This window comes from Battus philenor, unplaced genomic scaffold, assembly GCF_028537555.1.
Source record: "Battus philenor isolate CCGP_79_NKW_IND1 unplaced genomic scaffold, ilBatPhil1.0.hap1 SCAF_13, whole genome shotgun sequence".
Classification (NCBI taxonomy): domain Eukaryota; kingdom Metazoa; phylum Arthropoda; class Insecta; order Lepidoptera; family Papilionidae; genus Battus; species Battus philenor.
Genome location: NW_027181675.1, coordinates 9,000,224 through 9,021,048, shown reverse-complemented (window position 1 = coordinate 9,021,048; position 20,825 = coordinate 9,000,224). Strand labels below are relative to the sequence as shown.

Below are 20,825 nucleotides of genomic sequence, written 5' to 3'. Positions count from 1 at the left end.
AATAAAAACATTCTTTATTAACACTGAATTGCACATAAAATTTGCTTCCACAATGTAATTATTAATACTACTAGGTACATTATAGTTACATCATCACAATGTCAACTTATGTATTACATTCAGTTTGTCCTAAAAAAGAGTTGCTATATATTTACATGTCCTGCCAAACGTGTGGCTACAACCGATCAGTCGTGTCCTTTTACATACTAATTGCATTCCCTTGTAATCAAAATTCGAAACGGTTGCATAGTGGTACGATTTTTTGATTCATTTACAATATATTTATCAAGTAGCACCTTCAAATTATTAGGGTTTAATTCTACTTGCTTATTAAAATGATTACTATTTTTATGGACACAATATGTATGTTGTGCTTAAGCTGCCTGTTTGTGTGTGTGTGTATATATATATATGTGTATACACACAATGTATTATGTGTATATAAATATGCTTATTTGACCCGTGGTGATCCAATGGAAATTTCGAAAACATCGAAAAGTTGCCATTAAAAGTTAGAGAACGGAAACCAAACAATTAAGAACAAAATATTTTGCAGAATCCTTATGAAGATCATTTGGAATTTTAAGGCCAAATGTTTCCCAACACATCGTTTTCCAGGATGCCCCCCGGGTCCAAAAATAAGGGCTTGCAACTTACGAAAATTGGCGTGCTCCCAAAAAGACTCACGTAAAATATATGTACACATACACGTTTTTTAATTTTTGTAATTTATATTTTTTCAATAAATACATAAGGGTACGCAAAACAATTACTACTCAATTTATAAAAACTTTTATCATTGATGTCTATTACAAATGTGATATCACTCTACGAATATAACTAGCATATCCTTTTTGACTCATTAAGTTTTAACTGATTAAAACGAAACAAATTACATCAGACCAAATCTTTGAGCAGACAACATTTTAAAAAATTCTTAGATGACACAGGCAACATTGGTAGAATAATATTAAATATTGTGTAAACCAAATCATTGGTGTACAAATGATATATTTATTTATACATTAACATTTTGCGTCCATATTTGATGTTATTGAGCAAGCGGAGTGCACCCATAATTTCCTCAGGTTTTCTAGTGACCGTGGCCATGGCCGTGCCCGTGGCCAAACATGCTTAAGCCGTTGGCTTGGCTCGTCGGTCGGGCATCACTGTTATTGTTCGCTTCAGGGTTATTGTTGCCATTGTTACGGTTCTCCAGCTGTTGCTGCCACATTGAGGCGTAGACACCATTTTGAGCTAAAAGTGCTTCGTGACTGTAAAATAAAGTTGTTTTATAATCACCCTCTGTTATTTATGAAAGAAAATGTTATAATAGCTCACTTGTAGCCAATTGTATAGTATACCTAATGACGTAATGGTAATAATGTAAAAAAAGTGATTTCAACATTCGAATTACTACACATTAAAATTAATTATTTACTATCTGCCCCTACAGATTTTGTACTGCCTCAAATGAAAATGTTGACTAATGTTATATTCCTTAGAAGATTTTACACCTATTTCTAATCACCCGGTCTAAACGAAAATGTAGTATTAGTGTGTTAATAGTGATTACTGTAAAATATTTTACTATGGTATACTTACTTTCCTCTTTCGATGATTTCCCCTTCTTTGAGCACGAGAATTTCGTCGGCGTGTATTATGGTGGAGAGCCTGTGCGCGATTATAAGAGTCGTTCTGTTCGCGCACACACGAGCTAACGCTGCCTGTAATTAATAATATATCATTACACCATCATTATCTTTTCAGCCGTAAGACCTCTCCTGTTGGACAAAGGCCTGTTACTTAGACTTCCAATAAAACCAGTTGGAAGCGGCCTGCGTCCAGCGTTTTATGGACGATCTTAACAAGGTTACCCTGTCCACCTTGTAGACGAACCAGTACCAGGTCTCGTCTCCAGAAACTTAAAGCCCCAGTGGCCATCTATTCAGCGTTCTATGTAGCCCACTGCTACTTCATTTGGTTAAAATTCGCATGAAAAACTATAATACACATTATGGCATTTTCACAAGGACTTGTACAACAAAGATATAAAGTATCATCATTTCAGCTGTGAATCGTCCACTTCTGGATATATCCAGGTCTATAGGCGTCCTCCTAAAGATTTTCATAGCTTTCTTCAATTTTTCAATTTTGAAAGTCATCACCACCAATGAGGGATATTGATGTTACATAGTCGAACACTGACCAGTCGAGTCTACCTCTTTCTTGAAGTTAGATTAATAGTTTGACTGTTTGCCCCAATAATATGGACAAGTTCACAACTAGAAACAAGAGTTTTATTTTAAAAATAAAGTTTATGAAGAAGCTTACTTGAATGTTTCTTTCGGTGTTTGTGTCAAGAGCAGAAGTGGCCTCGTCTAACAACACGATCGCCGGGTCTTTGAGTATAGTTCTCGCGATAGCTATTCTCTGTTTCTCACCGCCACTGAGTCGCAGGCCTCTCTCTCCTACCTGAAAAAAAATCACATATCATCAGTACATGTTACATTTTAATTTCTTAAAATATATATCAACAATGTTTTCTAAAGATATAATACTATCATTTAGCCAGATTTTTTTTATCTTAACAGAACAATCTTGAGGTATTATTTCTACACAACATTTACGATAAATAAGTATTTACTCTATGAACAAAATTATAGAAATCTTATAAAAATATGGCTATGTATTAATTTTGGTAGACCGCTAAAGAATAAACCTTTATAAGTAGTAGAGTTGAGCAACTATAATGATTGCAATAATATGTAATACATCTATCTATCTTTTCAAAATATATGTGCCTTTTTCCTTCAAAAACACTGTTCAAATTTGACAAATTTATGCAAGTTTTAAGCATTTATAATTTGCCTTAGTGTCAATTTGTTTTATTTACATCTGTATTTAAAACAAGTACTTTTATCCACACAATGCAATCTCAATCTCATTCGTGTTCTTCACTACATCGTATTTAATAAGGCAGTTAGAGTAAATAATAATCTACCCCGCATACATTAACAATTTACACTTTCTTCTCCGAGCCTGTGCTCAGAATAAATTTACCTGAGTATCATACGCGTCTGGGAACGTCAGGATCCTGTCGTGGATATCAGCGTTCTTGGCCGCTGATATAACGTCTGCGATCGGCGCGTCAAGGCGCCCGTATTGAATGTTATACCTACACAAAAATTAGTACACTATCTTATAAACATCTATCAATATTTCAAATATCAAATATACATTATACGTATAGACTTTTTGATAATATTATCATTATCATCATATTAGCCATAGGACCTCCCCAAAAGTATCACCACGATGACCGGTCTTGCACTGCGGGTTCCCACAACTTTGACTATGCCATCGATCCACCTACCCACGCAGCGTCATTCGGCTCGTGAGCGCCAATCGTGATCATTTCGGTCCCAACCGATACTGATAATATTATATTACTTAAATTTTTTTTAAATGATCTTTGCTTACAAGTATATACAACGCCATCTGATTTTAATAATTTCAATTAGTTACACTTCATAAAATAATAGAATACCACTACATGGATAAATTACTTATTTATTGATGTAATGACTAAATTCGAGTGGATACTCCGCGTAATATCTGCGCAAACAAGGTGCTTTAAAGAGGATCCAAAACGCCGGAATGATTAAAAGAGGCGAAAATGAAAATTTTATAGATGTTTAGTTTTGACCTTTTTAAAAGAGGGTACTTCGGGAACCTTAGCTTGGGCCATTAAATTTGTTTCGGCCGTGGTCGACACGTTTACGTTCAATCAGTTAATTGGTATCGTGAATTTATTAGAATGCTTAGACAATTAGTGTATGTTACTTTATGGGAGTGGCTGTCACTCGAATGACCCCTTTATTCACATTTAGGGGATGCCCCGAGGCGTAACCGGTCTATTTGCCCAATGAAAATATGACATTATTTTGTCTCAAGTATCAAGATGAAGAGAATCTTGATAGTATCTGTACTCACCGTACGGTGTTGTTAAATAGTACGGTATCTTGCGGAACCACACCGATATTGGAACGAAGCGAGGCCTGCGTAACGGTGCGCACGTCCTGACCGTCCACCAGCACCGCTCCCTCGTTGACGTCGTAGAAACGGAACAGGAGTCGCATTACCGTCGACTTGCCTGCACCACTAGGACCCACCTGCAGTTTCGAGTACAGCAACAGATAAATTTAATTAGATAATCGCTTTTGATGATAGGAGAAGCTTGCGTGCCAAATAAAAACTACACGATCTATCAAGTTGTACGAACCCAACGTATTTAAATAGCATATTGTGTTGTGTTACAGAAGTTGACACCGCGTTTATAACTTTATTGAATGTTCTACGAGATCGAATTAGAAATTAGGAGATCCACAACAGAGATTGGTGAGTTGAAGTGGTAGTTGACTGGCGACAAAGCGCGCAGAACAGATAGCAGATAGGGCCTCAAGGATTTACCACCGACCGATAACTGCAGCGTAGGACGACCGCCCACAAGGTGGTAAGATGACCTTATGGTCATTTTACAAACTTGAATAAATTCAAAAAATGCATGAAATAAATAAATAAATACCTTTCTTAATGATCATTTCACACCTGGTGAATAGGTAAACATATCGAATATTAACATTTCAGTGCTTGGTAATTTTATGGGTAGAGTCGTGTCCAGCAATGAACGCCTTACGGCTGAAATGTTGGAAAATAGTTGAACGAATCAACCACTGTACCGCGTCTTAAGTACGAACGTGAAGAGAAAGGGATTTATCTGTTCTGTTGTTAGTCTTCATCCCCCAACACGCGCTATCCTAAAGCACTGTACGGTAGTTTCGGCACTATTTAAACTATACTACTTCTTTACATGAGATATCTATCGAGTAGGCCCATGTCCAATCCAACAACGTCCTAGGGCATATATATAATGATGATGATGATGAAGAGTTGAAGTAATATAGAGATAGAGTAATAACTGACCAGTGCGACGGTGGAGCCGGGAGCAACGCGGAAGCTGACATTGTTGAGGACGAGACGTTCGGGGCCATAGCCGAAAGACACATGCTTGAACTCAATCCCGCCGCGACGGACAACTAGCTCGGGTGCACCCGGCGCGTCGCACACGTCCGAGTCCACACGCATCAGGTCGAACATGTTCTCCATGTCCACGAAATTCTTTTGAATGGCTCTATAGGATAAATAATTCATCGTTAACCTTTAGTGTCGTTTACCGGGTCTTATAAGCCTTGTAAACGTTAAGTCTGTAAACTAATGTCTTTAACCATTGTGTTGCCAGTGATGAATTATGGATCTAGAACATAGTCGTTGGCGATATAAAACCTAACTTAAATAAAATATAATTACGATGTATAATTTATGTATAATATATAATCAAAATAAGATAAATAACATTAAAATGCAACACTCAAATAGTAATAATTAAATACATTAAATGGACAACGATTTGACAATCGTACATTTTCACTGTCTATAGTAAAGAACGTAATCGTTTTGTTTACAAATCGTTGACAATAAGAACAATGTGTAAACAAATTACTATTAAGTCATTACATATTACAACTCTAGTATTTCTTATCTTAATGGGCAAACATTTTTATAGTGGTACTACAAAATAGAACTATAGTATTGATATAAATGAATTGTTTTTATATGTGTAACTAAATAATCTTTATCGATAAATTTAAATTAGGTGTTTAATTATTTGCAGAAATAAATTTATAGTTAATGAAACGAAAACAAAATAACATTCTAGGTTGTAAGTGATTGATATAACAACAGGCGTAAATGTCATGTCGCAACGAGCTCGCAACCATACTACTACAATACATTGCCTGCCTATATTTTACATGAACGAACATTACATTTAAAAAACTCTGTATTACACTTAAATGGTTTCAAAAATATTCCTCTTCTTTTCAGCGTATAGACGCTCTTTAAAAGGTTTTTTTAGGCTTCCCTCTTTGGTCACTACGATGACCGATCTCGCGCCCTTAACTATGTCGTTGATCCATCTAGTGGGGGGGGGGGGGGGCAGAAACCACGCAGCGTCCACCGGCTGGTGGTGTTGCATGAGCGATTTACTCCTCTCTCTGGTACTACAGATTGAGCAATTCTTAGACCTACGTCGATGATCTTGGATCTTGCATCGAAACTCCAAGCATAGCTCTCCATTGCTCCCTGGCTTATCTTGAGCCTACTTATAAAACCCACTGTAAGCGACCACGTCGTGGGTCCGTAAGTTATCACAGACAATCAAAAGTGTTACCAATCTTTAAAAAAATGACACAAGATATAACTTTCCTTGTAAGAGTAATACACCAACTCTTTTTTTTTAAATGTTTTTTGTTTTAAAATAATGCGGTTCACGACTAACAATAAATACACTACGAATCCCTAAATTTTTTAATACTGCATGGAGCATGCATTAAAATTTCAATTCAACGTATTCTTAAGTTTTGTTTACCTGGACATCAAGATTTATATAGGCAACCTCAAAAACAGGTACTAATAATAAAAGGGTATTTGTTAAAAAAAAAAAAAACCTACAGAGGCCGGTAATAAATACTAACGACTACGAAATTCTTCTAACCCAACTGTTGTGCTAGACATATTTGACGTATCTACAGATGGTAACATTTGCGTGCTTGTTATCAAGTAACGACGAATATTTGTAAAATCTATTTTTGTTTCTTATTTCAATTCGTATTTTGTTTTTATTTTTTTTCACTGTACCCTAATTTTAATCTCTTTTTGTAATAAAATTGATCGATTTTTTTATAAATACTTTACTGTTTTTTTTTTCATCTATAACAGTTCCCTAAAATTGTTAAAACCATTTCTTTTCATATATATCATTATTTGCATAATTTATTAAGGAACGTATCTACGATAAAAAAAGAGTTAAGCGTATTTAAATTAACATTAGAATTTAAAGTTTTTTTTTAGTTAGTTTGGGGCAAATATAGGACATTTTTCTTCCAGTGTGAATCAAAAGACGAAATTTAGATAATCTATTTAGTATGTCACGCTTAGATACGTACCTGTAATACGTGCCGAACCAGTTAAGCGGCACATATAGCTGGACGATATACGACGTAAAGAGTACATAGTCGCCGACGGTCAGCTCGTACGTTCTAACCACCATGTACACGGCCAGCAGGGAGCCCGCCAGGAGTCCTACAGATTAAAAAATAGATAGGGTATATTTCTGTTAAAAGATTAAAATTAATTTTTAGTCTGTGTTATTTCAGACGACATTGTTATGATCATCGGAAGACTTTGGATGCAAGCCGCTTTCAACTGGAGGATATATAGAAGATAAACTGAAATGATGATGATAGTGTCTAGAAATTGAGCAGGAATTCGTGTAGTTCCAGCGTTTGATCATAATCGTCATTGCTCACAAAAGGTAAAAAACATATTGATCGAATCTTGCATAACCCAGGACTTAATTGGGCAGGAATTTTTAGTGGACTACTTATCTTCCAATATTTTATACCGCCTTCTTAGGTTTTATGTCCAAACTGTGGTAACATCACAAGAAAACATATCTAAAAAGCTCGCTTAGAATTTTGTATGAGAAATGAAAAAAAAAATAGTTTTTTATGTTCGCAGGATGATTGCCCAAACGAAACAAAATAATTCTTTAGATGTAAAGGTTCCTCGAATGGTCATGCGGAAACGAAGGTATACACCAGTTTCATCGGATTAGCAGTTCAACTCGGCCCGTATATTGCAAACGTCAAACAATAAAACTACCACACATGAACACTTCTAATGCATTTGCATTTGTATATATTGTTAAAAAAATTAAATGCTTATATATTATAGTGACCGACTTCCGATAAATAAAATAAATTAAAATAAACTTATAAAGCGGTACACATAAGTATAACAAAGTACTACAAAATATTTCAGTAAGCTTCTAGACTTTCTTTTTCCTACTTTTATGTCCAAAATTAAATATATATATAACAGCATTATAGTTTTAGTTGATAAAAATTTGTGGGATTTGGTTAGTCTACTCATTAACAGGGCTGTTATTATTATGTATACATTAAACATTGTTAAATTTTATTTACAAAGAGAAACTGTCTAGTTTTGTGCTCTTCTCAGCAGGTCCGTATTCAGAGACTGTTAGTTTGCTATTTATAATTAAAATAATTAACGACCCAAAAGTGTGTTTAAATAATGCGTACTTGAGTAAAGGTATTTTAAATCTGAATTGAATTTGGAACTGCATCGTGCAACGGAAACCGTAAACGTTATCTTGCGTGGTTTTATTCGTTTAATCACACAGAAGTACAAAACACAATTTATTTAGTAAAAAAGGTTTTATTACAAAATTACAATCGATGGATTATTTAGTCAGACATTGTATGTTAAAGTGTATGTTGGTAATGAAAATAATGATAATTACGTATGATGTGTGATATGATCATATAAATGTAATTATATAAAAAAGATTTACCTCCACAGATTATAACGTTTTGTAGAGTATTCAGCATGTTGAGCGTAATAAGAGATTTGAATTCTTCTTTCTAAAAATAAATTTAAATTCGTCTCATTAAGATGAAATGCATTTTAACTTTTAGGGAAAGAAAATAATTTGCACGAATTTGTCTAATAATTATCGTCTCAAAAATCTGGGTTTTAACAAAAAAATTGCTTTAGATACGTAAGTTCTCTTTTAAATAACCGTTATTAATATTCGGCGAGACTGCTGTCCATTCACGATCAGAATACGAGGAAGAACCATGTCCAAATTGTTCATAATTAGAAAAGTAATTGCACAGTGACTAGTTAAAGACACTTTCAAAATAATGCGGTGAAATTATACTTTGTACGCATAGACAGCCTAAGCCGAATCTTCTCAAGAAACTCTCGTGCTTCGCTACCATAAGAGGTTTTAGACTAAGCGCCATACCCCTCTATAACCACTGCAAGTGAAAAGTTTCGAACGCAACAGCTAAGTGGAGAACCACGGACATAATTTACTGCATTTTTAACGCGAAAGACTGTATGTAATATGTATGTAATGTTTAACAAAATGTTAACTTTGTTTTAATAAACTTATTTATTATATATAAAAGAAAATTAATAAATTAAAATTTAAAAACGAATTATCAAATCTGAGGTCTCCAAGTTTTTTTAACGCATACAAAAATTCTAATTATTTTAGAAAAATAAGTTATATACCTAGTTATTAACACGATAGATGGCTTATTGGAGACCAATGCACAAGCTTAGCAAAACATAACCTGTATACCGTTCAGTACGATTTAGTAAGTAACCTGTATAAAGTGTAAACATCCAAAGTCGTATCCGAGAATAAGTTAACAACTCGAGGGATATCGGATGATGATTGTTTTAGTCCTAACTTAGAATCCGTGAAAATAGGTCCTCACCAGGCTTCTAACTTAAGACCCAAAGAGACTCTTAATACGTTTAACACGTATATGGTAAAATAACAATAGTGAAAAATGACTATCTGTTATACAATTATTACGAGAGGTTATTGTAACACAACAGAAAATTTCATAGTAATTGTTTGAAAACTCTCAAAGTCCATAAAATTGCAACATTTTTTACACGTATTAACTATATTACTGAGGCTGATTAATAACTTTTAAAAAGGTCAGGTACCACGACGCATGGAAAAAAACGGTAAGTTCATTCTTTCAACTTCAATTGGTAAATGTAAAAATTTGATTTAAGTTTTGATAGACAGTGTAATTTTAGTATAAAAGGGCATATACCACCCTTACAAGCTTATAAAATAAACTTACTATAACCGCTATTAGACTTCATAAAGTGTCTCATTCATTTGTAGGACAATGTATACGATTTTATAAAAAAACTGCCAACCGACGCAGTAAATTTCTCTCGTTATTTTAAGAAGTTTCTTAAACTCGGACTATGTTCACAATAAAGTTGTTTGGAAATGAATTATTCTAATTTTAAGGAAAAAATGTTGTGTTAAATAAACAAAAAAAAATAAAAATCATCCTGAGTTTGTAGTTAGTCCTTTTCAGTAAGTGACGCGTTATGAACTAACGTAAACATAAATCTTTAACATGCTTATATTATATTCAGATCAAGTTTCGTAACAGCAAAAGTGACAGATTTAAATAATTCATTTTTTATGAACGCTCTCTCAACATCCGTTCTTGGCTAATGTCTACTCTGCAAAACTACTCATTTCTAATAAGCTGAATCCGATTTTTTAATGAAATTCCGTAAAACATTATTTAATTTCCAAAAACTTAATTCAAAACATATTAAAAATTAATTTCTAAACAAAGCCTATTACAATAAACAAATTTTTATATGACAAGAATCATTGGCAATGAAGTCGGTTGATTATTTTGTTTTTATTTAACCTATATCTGTCAGAAAATGTATATAAATAAATCAATATTGTTAAACTTTTGTTTAAAAGATTTGTTTTTTGTGAAGTTTCTTAATGGTTCTTATAAAAAAAATTCCAACACTGAATAAGTTAATTTTAACTCTATAAAGTTTCAAATCAATAAGCGTTGTAGTTTCAGAGGTATTGTGACAAGAGTACATTAAATGCAAAGTAGAAATGGCCCAGGAATTTATATTTATCAGATAAACTTACTTGGAAATTGACTATTGCCTCTCTATAAGAGACTACTTCATACCCTTCAGCGCCATAGTATTTAACAGTTTCATAGTTCAACAAAGAGTCAACGGATCGCGCCTTCTGCTCGTTGTCGGCTTGGTTCATACGTCTCTGATATGTCGTCCGCCACTCCGTCACCATAATGGTGGCAACTAGTAGAAAAATTACATTTTTAATGTTTATATATTTTCTACGATTGCATATGGCCATAGTTATTTTTCTTTCCAATTATTTTTTAGGCCACGAAAAACGTTCTTAAAGAAATAAATAGAAAAATAGACACCATTAAAAAAAACCGATAGCTTCGGAGATGAAACAACTAGGAAATTTAAAATATAATACTTACCAATATACAGCATCATAGTGCAGAAAACGATAAGCCCGAACCAGGCATTGAACTGCGACACAAAGTAAACTACTGCTACCAAAATGTCCACTAGTGTCGGGGCAATCGAAAACAGTATATAGGACAGAAGATTGTCTATAGAGTCCGTGCCTCGATCCATCACTCTGAGCACTTCGCCTGTCTTACGGGACAGATGCCACTTGAGGGGCAGATCATGGAGATGCCTAAACAGCTCTAGCTAAAAAAAATATTAAAAAAATTACAAAAACAAATATAATTTTTGACATACATAAGCGCTTTTAATATTTTAATCTATAAGTAGAATAAGAAACATGGAGACGAGTGAAAGTAACCGTATTAAACATGCGTATTGGCAAGTTAAAGTGCAAGTGAACAGACCATAGACCATAGCACGCAGAACAGATTGCCGCTGAAGCCTTATTAATCTGTAATGACCCTGAACCAGCAAGCGCAGAATGGAACATCCATCCAGGCAGGCAACCTTTTTAAGGGGGAGGCTTATGACCAGCAGTGGACGTGGATTATGATGATGATTTATTTGATAGATGACTAAAATTAGATGTTCATAAAAGTGTTTTATTCATTATAAAATGTAGACCTCATTCCCAAAAAGTACCTCTCCGTATAACACGAAACTTTCATAGCACATAATATTCACTCTAAAACGATTACAGATTTAGGTAGAGCCTATTAAAAACGTCGGTTCGCTTCTATTAATTTGAAATTAAGGAAATTCCCGACCAACGGATACTATTAGAAGTAATGGGAAAAAAAAGTTAATAATAAAGAAGACCAGAGCTGATAAGACCATTTACGAGTGGATCCTGTAACAAAATGACCTAGAAGAAGTCCCAAGGAAGAGGTGGCTGGACTATATAGAAGATCTTAGGAGTATCGAAACGAAGAAGACACTTTGGCAAAGAGCGTCGAAGGATAAAGCGAGGATCGCGAAGGAGGCCAGGACTCACCAAGGGTTATAAATAAAAACGAAGAAAATTGTTTATTATTGGTTTTAAATGATGTGAAACATAACAAGATCTAACAAGCGCAATTAATTGTAGTCTCATAACAACATACAGATTAGTTTTAATAATAACAACATAATAAACTGCATACAATATACATGAGATATTAATTGGCCACAAATTACTCTGATTATATTCAACATTGTAATTGACGCGTTAAACTATTTTATAGATAATGTGAAGAGATCACATGTCATTCATTATATTATATTGCACTTTCTAATATCTTACTATAGTAAAACTCAGCGGCTTGCTTGTGGGGAAGCAACATAATTTTTATTTTGGTTATAAATACCGTTTAAAAATTTTAAATATACAAAAAACACAGAATTTATTTCATAAATACCTGAGATAGATAACTATTATTAACTATCTAGTGTTTAGCCACCACTACCTATCTTATAACTTTATTTATACTCGGCGTTAATTTATGGGACATTAAAACTCAAATAGAAAAGTTGTAATTGAAAGTGATACGTCGTGATCTGTATAATATGGTGCTACCGAGGGTTCTGAAATACAAATTCTTTTATAGACGCAAAACATTTTTGGAAGAACCGCCATAGATAAACCTATACGTAGACAACTGTTTGTAAAAAGGAACTCTTCCAAGTTTATTTGATTTTTGTACTTGCTTACAAGGTGCTATGCGTATATATATTGCATGTACTATAAAACAGTTTGCCAGCAGATCTAATGTCAAAAAAATAAATAGTGGAAAAAAATTACCATTGTCAACATTGGAAGATAGAACAACAGTTACAAAGCATGTCACGTATGGTCGTGAATATCGGTGGAATTGCAAAAGGTATGACAGTGTCTCTATAACCTGTTAAAGGGTTTAGGCCAGTCAAGTGTGAACATGGGCAAATTTTTTGGAACGAGCTTGCAAAACAGCATTGGTACGATCCTGAACGTTTCGTTAGGTAGAAAGAGATGCCTTGTGTATAGGTAGGAGGCCCTCTTAAATCTGCTACGCGGTTCGTCAGTCCGTACCCTGCCAGTGTTCTGACAAAGCTTTGGACTCACCAGTACGGCGAATCCATTTAATGCTGAGAAATTACGTCTCAGTTAAACAACAGTCGAAAAGAAATATCTCACATCAACTTTTGTTCAAAAGATGTGTTTCATCCTGCTTCTCAACAATACCCCACAACTATAACCTAAACCTTGACCATGCTAAGCAGGAAAATGAGACAATATAAAAAGAGTTCTGTTAAAAGTTCCAATATTGAATAAATAAATTTTATGTTTATCATAATATGAAAGACACGAAGCTTTTTCCAAAACATTTGAACAGAAGGGAGGCCAATGATAGCCGGTAGAAGCGGAGCGCCGCTCTAAGTCTGCGTTCTGGAAATGCCGCCTCACAATAAAACGGACATTTGTTTATATCAATAGAATGTTAATAATTCTAAATAATGTACTTTTTACTTTTACGTTTTTTCAATGCTTTAGGATTTGATTACCGCACACGGTGATAATGTCGAGGAGAAAGATAAACACTAAAGTTATGATCAACGAGCCTTAACGTGTTTACATTACAACGATATCATTTGTTTACACATGTTACACGTTATCTCAATTTGAAATGTATCAATACCTATCTGCATAAATTTAAAACTGCTATCGTTAGAATGCATCGATTAATTAAAATAAAGTGTAATAAATTTAAATTACAGAAATAGTAATCAATACACGTGTGGTAATTAATGATTTTACCACTATAATATTGTACATTGGTAATAACAAAAAAAAAATGATGAGCGATGTGCCCCTGCCACTTTAGACGAGCCATTTTTCTGGCTACGTCTGTGACTTTGGTTCTTCTGCGGATCTCATTTCTAATTCGATCTCGCAGCGAAATTCCGAGCATCTCTTACCATCGCTCTCTGGGTTAACTTGTGCCTTCTTATGAAGCCCATGTTAAGCAACAACGTCTTGGATTCCAATATCACTTACTGGCACTACACATAGATTAAAAATGAGTTTTATGATAAAGTATTCTCGAAAGAAACGTCTACAACATTGTTAAGACGTCTGAGAACGAATTGTTGAAGAAACTCCAGAAACTCATTAACAAAAGGGTTGTTTGGGACAATTCAATAGGAACATACATGTATAATAAGAATGAGATTTTAAAAACTAATCTAATAAACTAAGCTTACCTGAAGCTCCCTGGTAGTATACTGTTGTACTTTAATCCAAAGGAATGATCGAAGGTTGTTCAAAAATCCCATACTACCTGTACCACCGCCTTGTAAGAACTTGAATAGTACGTAAATAATGACCAGGTCCCATCGAAACACGTGAGGTACAGATAAACTATTCACTGAAAAAGAAAACCTAAATTAAATATTTTTAAACTACAATATTGCTGAACATCGATTAAAAAAAAGACAGCCATAGAAAATTGGTGCTAATTTGAATGTGAAAGATTTTGAAACTTAAAAATTGAACAAATTCTTTTATAAATAAATTTACACAGCGTATTGAGGTTCAATCAACTTTTCAGGAAATAGCATCGATTAAATAATCTCAAAGCTGGCTAAACTATCTTTAGCAACCTGTATAAAATATTAAACCTAAATATATTTTATGATTTTTTTTAAATACTAACAAGTGTACAGACTGATTGCAATAGAAATCATCTAAGTTTAATTTATCGTACATTCATCATCAGCCCACAAGATGACCTAACGACTTGGTAAGGTCATCGGAGAATGATATTTGACCATTTTGGGAGGCCTATGCCCAGCAGTGTATATCTAACGTCTGTAATGATAATCACGATGATGACGGAGAATTATTCTTTATTTTCATAATATGTATTTGAAATGAGTTCAATTTTGTATTTACAAACGTTTTTCGTAAATTTATCAATAATTCTTACAGCATTTGTTTAATAAACAATTTTTCAATACTTTTTTAGTTTCGTAACGTAACATTCTATAGTTCTCTTATAACCAAAAATTCCCTCCAAAAATATATATTTTTGGATTATAAATTTAAAACGAATAATAACTTTTTTGGAGAAAGAGGCACATTGTTTCCATTTTTTAAATATTTTATAATGTTTTCACACATTACTAGGTACTACACTAATTTTTACACTGTTATATATACTTAAAAGTCATTTCCAATAGGTAGCGATCTTCAACAATCTAAGTTAAATTAAAATACTTATAAATATACGTTACCTATTTCCTTATTATAAATTTGCACGTATAGATTGATCGCCCGCCCAGCCAACAATGCCAAGATGCAAATAAACACATAGATTTGCAGTTGCAGGCTCTTACGCGGCCAGAGGAAAGGCAGGAGCGTCCGCAGTTTACCAAAAACATTGCGAAACGTCGATCTGTTGTCATCCTGCGAGTATGGAAAATAAATCATTTAATGAATGATGCTCTACATTTCGATAACACAATAATACCTTCTTTATATCTTTCTCACTCGGTAGTACAATTAAATAATTTTGATAAGGACATGACATCTTAGCCTATAACTTATGATAAAATATCTGTTACTTTTTTCTTCTTTGATTTCGACTTAATTAACCAAGGAGTTTAAATATCGACGGTACATTGCTGATAGCAATTAAATTAGTACGTCACAATCCGATTATGTCTACTACTACAGAGTATTATTTTTTACGTTTGTCATGTTTCTTTTTTTAATATGCTACTCTTTAAATCTAAATACCCAAAAACTATTACAAATAATATAGAAGCATACAACACATAAAATATAAAAGTTAATCTCTAGATATAGAACTGTTTTTAACTAGACATAGTGTTCGCTTGTTACTTGAAGATGAGCGTGAGACAGTTAGCTATAATAGCGGCTTGTAAAAGTGAGACAAACTACATAAACTTCGACAATGGTTCCTTTTGCTAACTCATCTATACTGCTGCCGTAACCACTATACCGCGAAAGGAAATGGGGGTCGTAATATCTACGGTTTCATTAGCAATGTAGCCAGTATGTAGAACATTCACTCACACGGTGTACAGATGACCCTAAGGTCATCAGGAGACGCTGGATAGAGGCCGTATTCAACCGGTCTTTTTGAACAAGAGCGATAGAATCGCTGTTATATAAGATATGTAAATTAAGTGTGATATAGACAGTAAGAAAATAAACCGGAATAAAGAATGAATAAATTGTTAAATGATAAAGATAATAAACGTAAAAATTTTAGAACTCAGGACGGAAGGTGAAGGAAGTGAGCCGATGTATAGAAAGGAATGAAATTTATAGGAAATTAGAGGAAAGAATGAAAGTAATTGAGAAGGACGAAAGAATAGTATGGAAATTAATTAAAATTAAATGAAAAATTATAATGTACATAGAGATCAAGTCCATCTATGATAGGGGTTGAACGAGAGGCATCAAAAATGCGGCCATTGAACAAAACGATTGTTGGTAACTATGAGGAAGATACATGTTCAGCAACATTAGTAAACATTTACAGTCTTTAAGAAAATATTTAAACCACTGTGTAAACCTTTTCTATTAATAACAATTATTAGATCATTAATTCCGATATATTGTTTATCAATGTGTCGTTTCATTTGTATTATTCCAAATGACAATCTATCGTATTCCATCTATTTCGTCAAGCAGTTAATATAGTGTATAGTTAGTTACAGCGGTTTCGAAAGCACTAAGGTAACTTATTAAAGTCGTTTTCATACTTTGTTAGCTATATTAATTTATGTAAATATACATTTGATTATCCGTCTGTTTGCATTTTTAACGAATCGATACTATAACCGATAAACATGTATAAATAAGCTGCAAGGGTAACAGGTCAAACATGTTTTTTTTTAATATTTATCTGTATAATGTTAAAGAAAAAAAATTATAGACATACCCTTGGTGGTACATTGCGCCGAATGCCATCGTCATTCTCTAAATATTCTAATTGGTGCATAATACCTGGTGCCTTCATTCCGAGGATAAACATAATCATACAAGAAACATATCGTCCTACGAATAGGGACATTTCTAGGCGATCTTGAAGACTGAAAAAACGATTATTTTTAGTGTTTTAAAAATTTGTTATATTTATTCGATCTCACAATACATGTACGTCAATTTAATGTATGTACATAAAAATTATAAAACTAATAATATAAAACCATTCGTGTTTTAACAGGTTATCAAAAGAAAAATGGTTTAGTTATAGTTGTAGCTAGTAGAGGTCTGGCATAATCACTTTCTTGGCACTGCAGCTACAGGATGTCCAATGAAGACTTTAAACTTTATAACACATATGTGTTTGTTGAATGAACAATATCTTTTGGTGATGAGAATTGGCAGTTTTTTGGTGATGCAGTAATCAATGCTAGGAATAGCTTATCCCATCTGTATGGATGTTTGTTTCACCTTTGGTTGAAGTTTGGTTCACCTAATTTTGGCAATAACAATATTAGATGATAGACTGTGATACCTTACCATATGAGTACATTGTAATTTAACATTTCTTAACACTTTATATAAAAGAATAACTTGATAATATTTATATCTAGAAAGGAAATAATACATACTTCCGCAGATGCCACCACCATCCTTCTTTGTTAAGATTCAAAAATGACAAATTTTCTGACACGAATATCATGGCCCAAAATACAAGAAGCACAAATCCATGTCCTCTAGGAGGTACAGAAGGTAATAAGTAACGTTTTTCTAACACTGCTAAATATGCCGACAATGGAAACACAACCAAGGTGACCACTAAAGCTAAAATCTGAAACCAACAGATAACTTTAACGTTTAATCTTAGTTTTATTATTTACCATTATTTGTATTAATTAAATCATGAAGCCCTTTCATTAAAAAAAAATAAAAATCCAATTTAAGTTAAATTATGAAATTTAAATGTTTATTTGAGGAGTGACATAATGAAACATGATAATTCAATGTTCACACAAAAAGTTAATGACCTGCAACTACTATGGCTCATTAAAACTAAAGCTTATTAAATAAATTTTAAATATTTTTTTTACTTCCAATTGCATATATATTCTTATATAAAAATAGTAATAAGTCCTGATCAGATCTGACGAAATATCATAATTTTTAACAAATTGTTAGGATATATCATATTTTGCAAAACTACTGAATACCAGAAATGTATGAAATATATCATAATTTGTTCCAATCTTGTTTTTTAATATTTTGAATATGGATATCATGATTTGCATTAAACTTCCAACTTCAGATGCTATTTACAACAGGAATAAACACAATTTAAACTATACCAGCCTAACAAGTGAAATAATTTGATGGTATTCTGTTGAATTTCATTGCTATATTCTTTTATGAGAAGTGGATTTATCATGTTTAGTTAGGGCACTCCTTATTTGAGCATATTATGTGTACAACATACCATGTAACCATAGATATGTCCTCCTTTAAAAATGAATGCCTGTAACAAGAACCTTATCACAGCTAAGACAGGTACAAACAAAGTGAAAAATAACTGCACTGCAAACCATCTTGATGATCTAGCATCAATTATTTCAGTGGCATATCTGAAAGACATAATATTCATCATTAGGCCAACATCAGATACTTGAATAAAATATCACATTTGCTATGCATTATTACAATTCCTTAAAATTTTATATGACTATTGTAAATATTTTACTTTCACTGTTTTTTATTTAATTTTGTAAGTCAAAAGAAACACAAGCAAGTAATGCAGTTCATGTTATTGTATTATAATTTTGTCATTGTATTTACTATGCAATTTTGTTTTAATTAAACAAATTTATATCAAACTACATGTTACATGTATATACACACACACATATAGATATGTACTATGCATATGTATATTTCTATCTACTATAAATATCCACAGGAGAATTTTATCCTTCAATAAAATAATATCAAGTGATAGACAAGAAATAGCTGACCCCATTTTACTAAATAATTTGTTTTAATATGTCATTATTATTAAAAGTATTGCTATTCAAAAAAGTACATAGTTTTTTGGTACCATGTGTTTCTTACATATTACAAGGAATATGCCAAGTAAGTCGCCATTATGAATATAAATTTCTTTTCTCTTGAGACAAAAATTTATACTCCAATAATCAAATTTTTAGTATAAACACATGGGACTACTGAAAAGAGTGGAAGAAGTTTTTTAAAATGATTACTTAAAAGTGTGAGACAAAGATTTTTAAATTAATTGGTGTGAGTCAGAACCTTTCCCATCATCAGAATTTTAAACACTAACATTAGTTATCGGTTTACATTTCATATCAGTGCATAATGCTTCAATGTAAACAATGATATTAAATCACATTATTTTATTTTTATTACAAAACCACATGTCACAAGATTATATTTCATTACACAGAACTAAAATAAAGCTTGTGACAGAATACTTAACAACACTATCATATTGCACATACCAAATCTGAATACATTGTCAATGATATGCATTTTTTAATATGTTTAATTAGTGCATTTCTTACAAATGTACTGTGAGGTTATATTTTATGTTTTAGTAGTTGTCACAACAATCTAATCTCATTATTATTACAGACAATAATGAATTTCTTTATTAATCTATAGAAGCTTTTATGTAATTCTTAATAAACAAAGGTGTCCAGAGGTGAATTCTGACAATGAAGAATAATAGAAGTTTTGATGTTCATGACAATCCCGCATCTTATCTAAAGACATTATCTTTTCATTCACTCCCAATGTATAAAAAATTGCCCATTCATATCTTTCTCAATGAGGCATTACTTTAATAACAAAATTGTAGTTATCCATACCATTACTACTGGTATACCATAAAAATTCAAGCAATTCAGGCTTTAACTTGTTTTCTATAATCCTATTATTTATGTAAATGTATTAAAAGACATATCCATCCATCCATCAACCTTTGCTTGTGTAAAAAGTATATTAATAATATCTAAGAGACCTTGAAAAAATAATAAACAATATAATTATAAAACTTGAACTTCTTAAAACCTGTAAACATTTCTTCCTAAAAGAACTTACTTATAAAATACATTTCATTAATGTTAGTAACAACTGACCTCTTATACATTACTATTTGAAATAATCCAAACATTAGTAAGAATCCTCCAATAAAAATTGCAGAAATTGTTTCCATGAAACATTGTGAAATTCCATGGTCTACCCATATCTCCGACAAAGTCACGTTTGGTGGACAGTACTCCATCTGAAAATCTAAAAAAAATGTTTAGTATTATGTTATTACCTTATGCATATTGAAAGTAAAATTATATATTAAAAACTATAGAGTAATTTTTGAAGCGGCTTTGTCTTCAAGGTGATCCCTTAAAAATAATAAAAGATCCTTACGCATCGTAAATTATCGTAGAACAAAGCACTTAATTACGCTGCACGTATTATAACTACATTACACAACTGACACGTTTGATAATTAATGAAACACATAAAGAACTTATCAAAATACCCTAATCACGATTTAACCCTAGATTGACATTTAACATTGACATTTTAAATCTGTCAATGAGCTTTCGGCAAAGTGTCATCCGTTGTCGGGCAGAATGCATAAAACAGTAAACCGCAAATTCTATGATTATTTTTTATTTCTTGCAAAATTATAGAGACAAAATGAAGGACATTTTTTCCCATAACAATTTTCATATGGAGTTTCAAACTAATGTATCTCTCCAATTACTTTTTTTCATCTTAATTCTGGTATTTGGAACAACAATGTAAAATAAATAACAAT

At 32.6% G+C, this 20,825-nt stretch overlaps 1 protein-coding gene across 1 annotated transcript; it reads right to left on the bottom strand.

Moving 5' to 3' along the window:
• Positions 1-21: 21 nt before the first annotated feature.
• On the bottom strand, positions 22-20,581 carry Hmt-1 (ABC transporter ATP-binding protein/permease Hmt-1). Its single transcript, XM_068777116.1, has 17 exons — positions 20,429-20,581; positions 20,140-20,293; positions 18,465-18,609; positions 17,623-17,822; positions 16,947-17,097; positions 15,268-15,439; positions 14,236-14,399; positions 11,022-11,259; positions 10,652-10,827; positions 8,498-8,567; positions 7,068-7,203; positions 4,987-5,194; positions 3,997-4,175; positions 3,064-3,178; positions 2,335-2,475; positions 1,606-1,727; positions 22-1,274 (listed from the first exon to the last, which is right to left on the bottom strand). Exons 1-17 carry the CDS (start codon positions 20,430-20,432, stop codon positions 1,094-1,096), a joined length of 2,556 nt encoding a protein of 851 aa, XP_068633217.1. The 5' UTR covers positions 20,433-20,581; the 3' UTR covers positions 22-1,093.
• Positions 20,582-20,825: the final 244 nt, after the last annotated feature.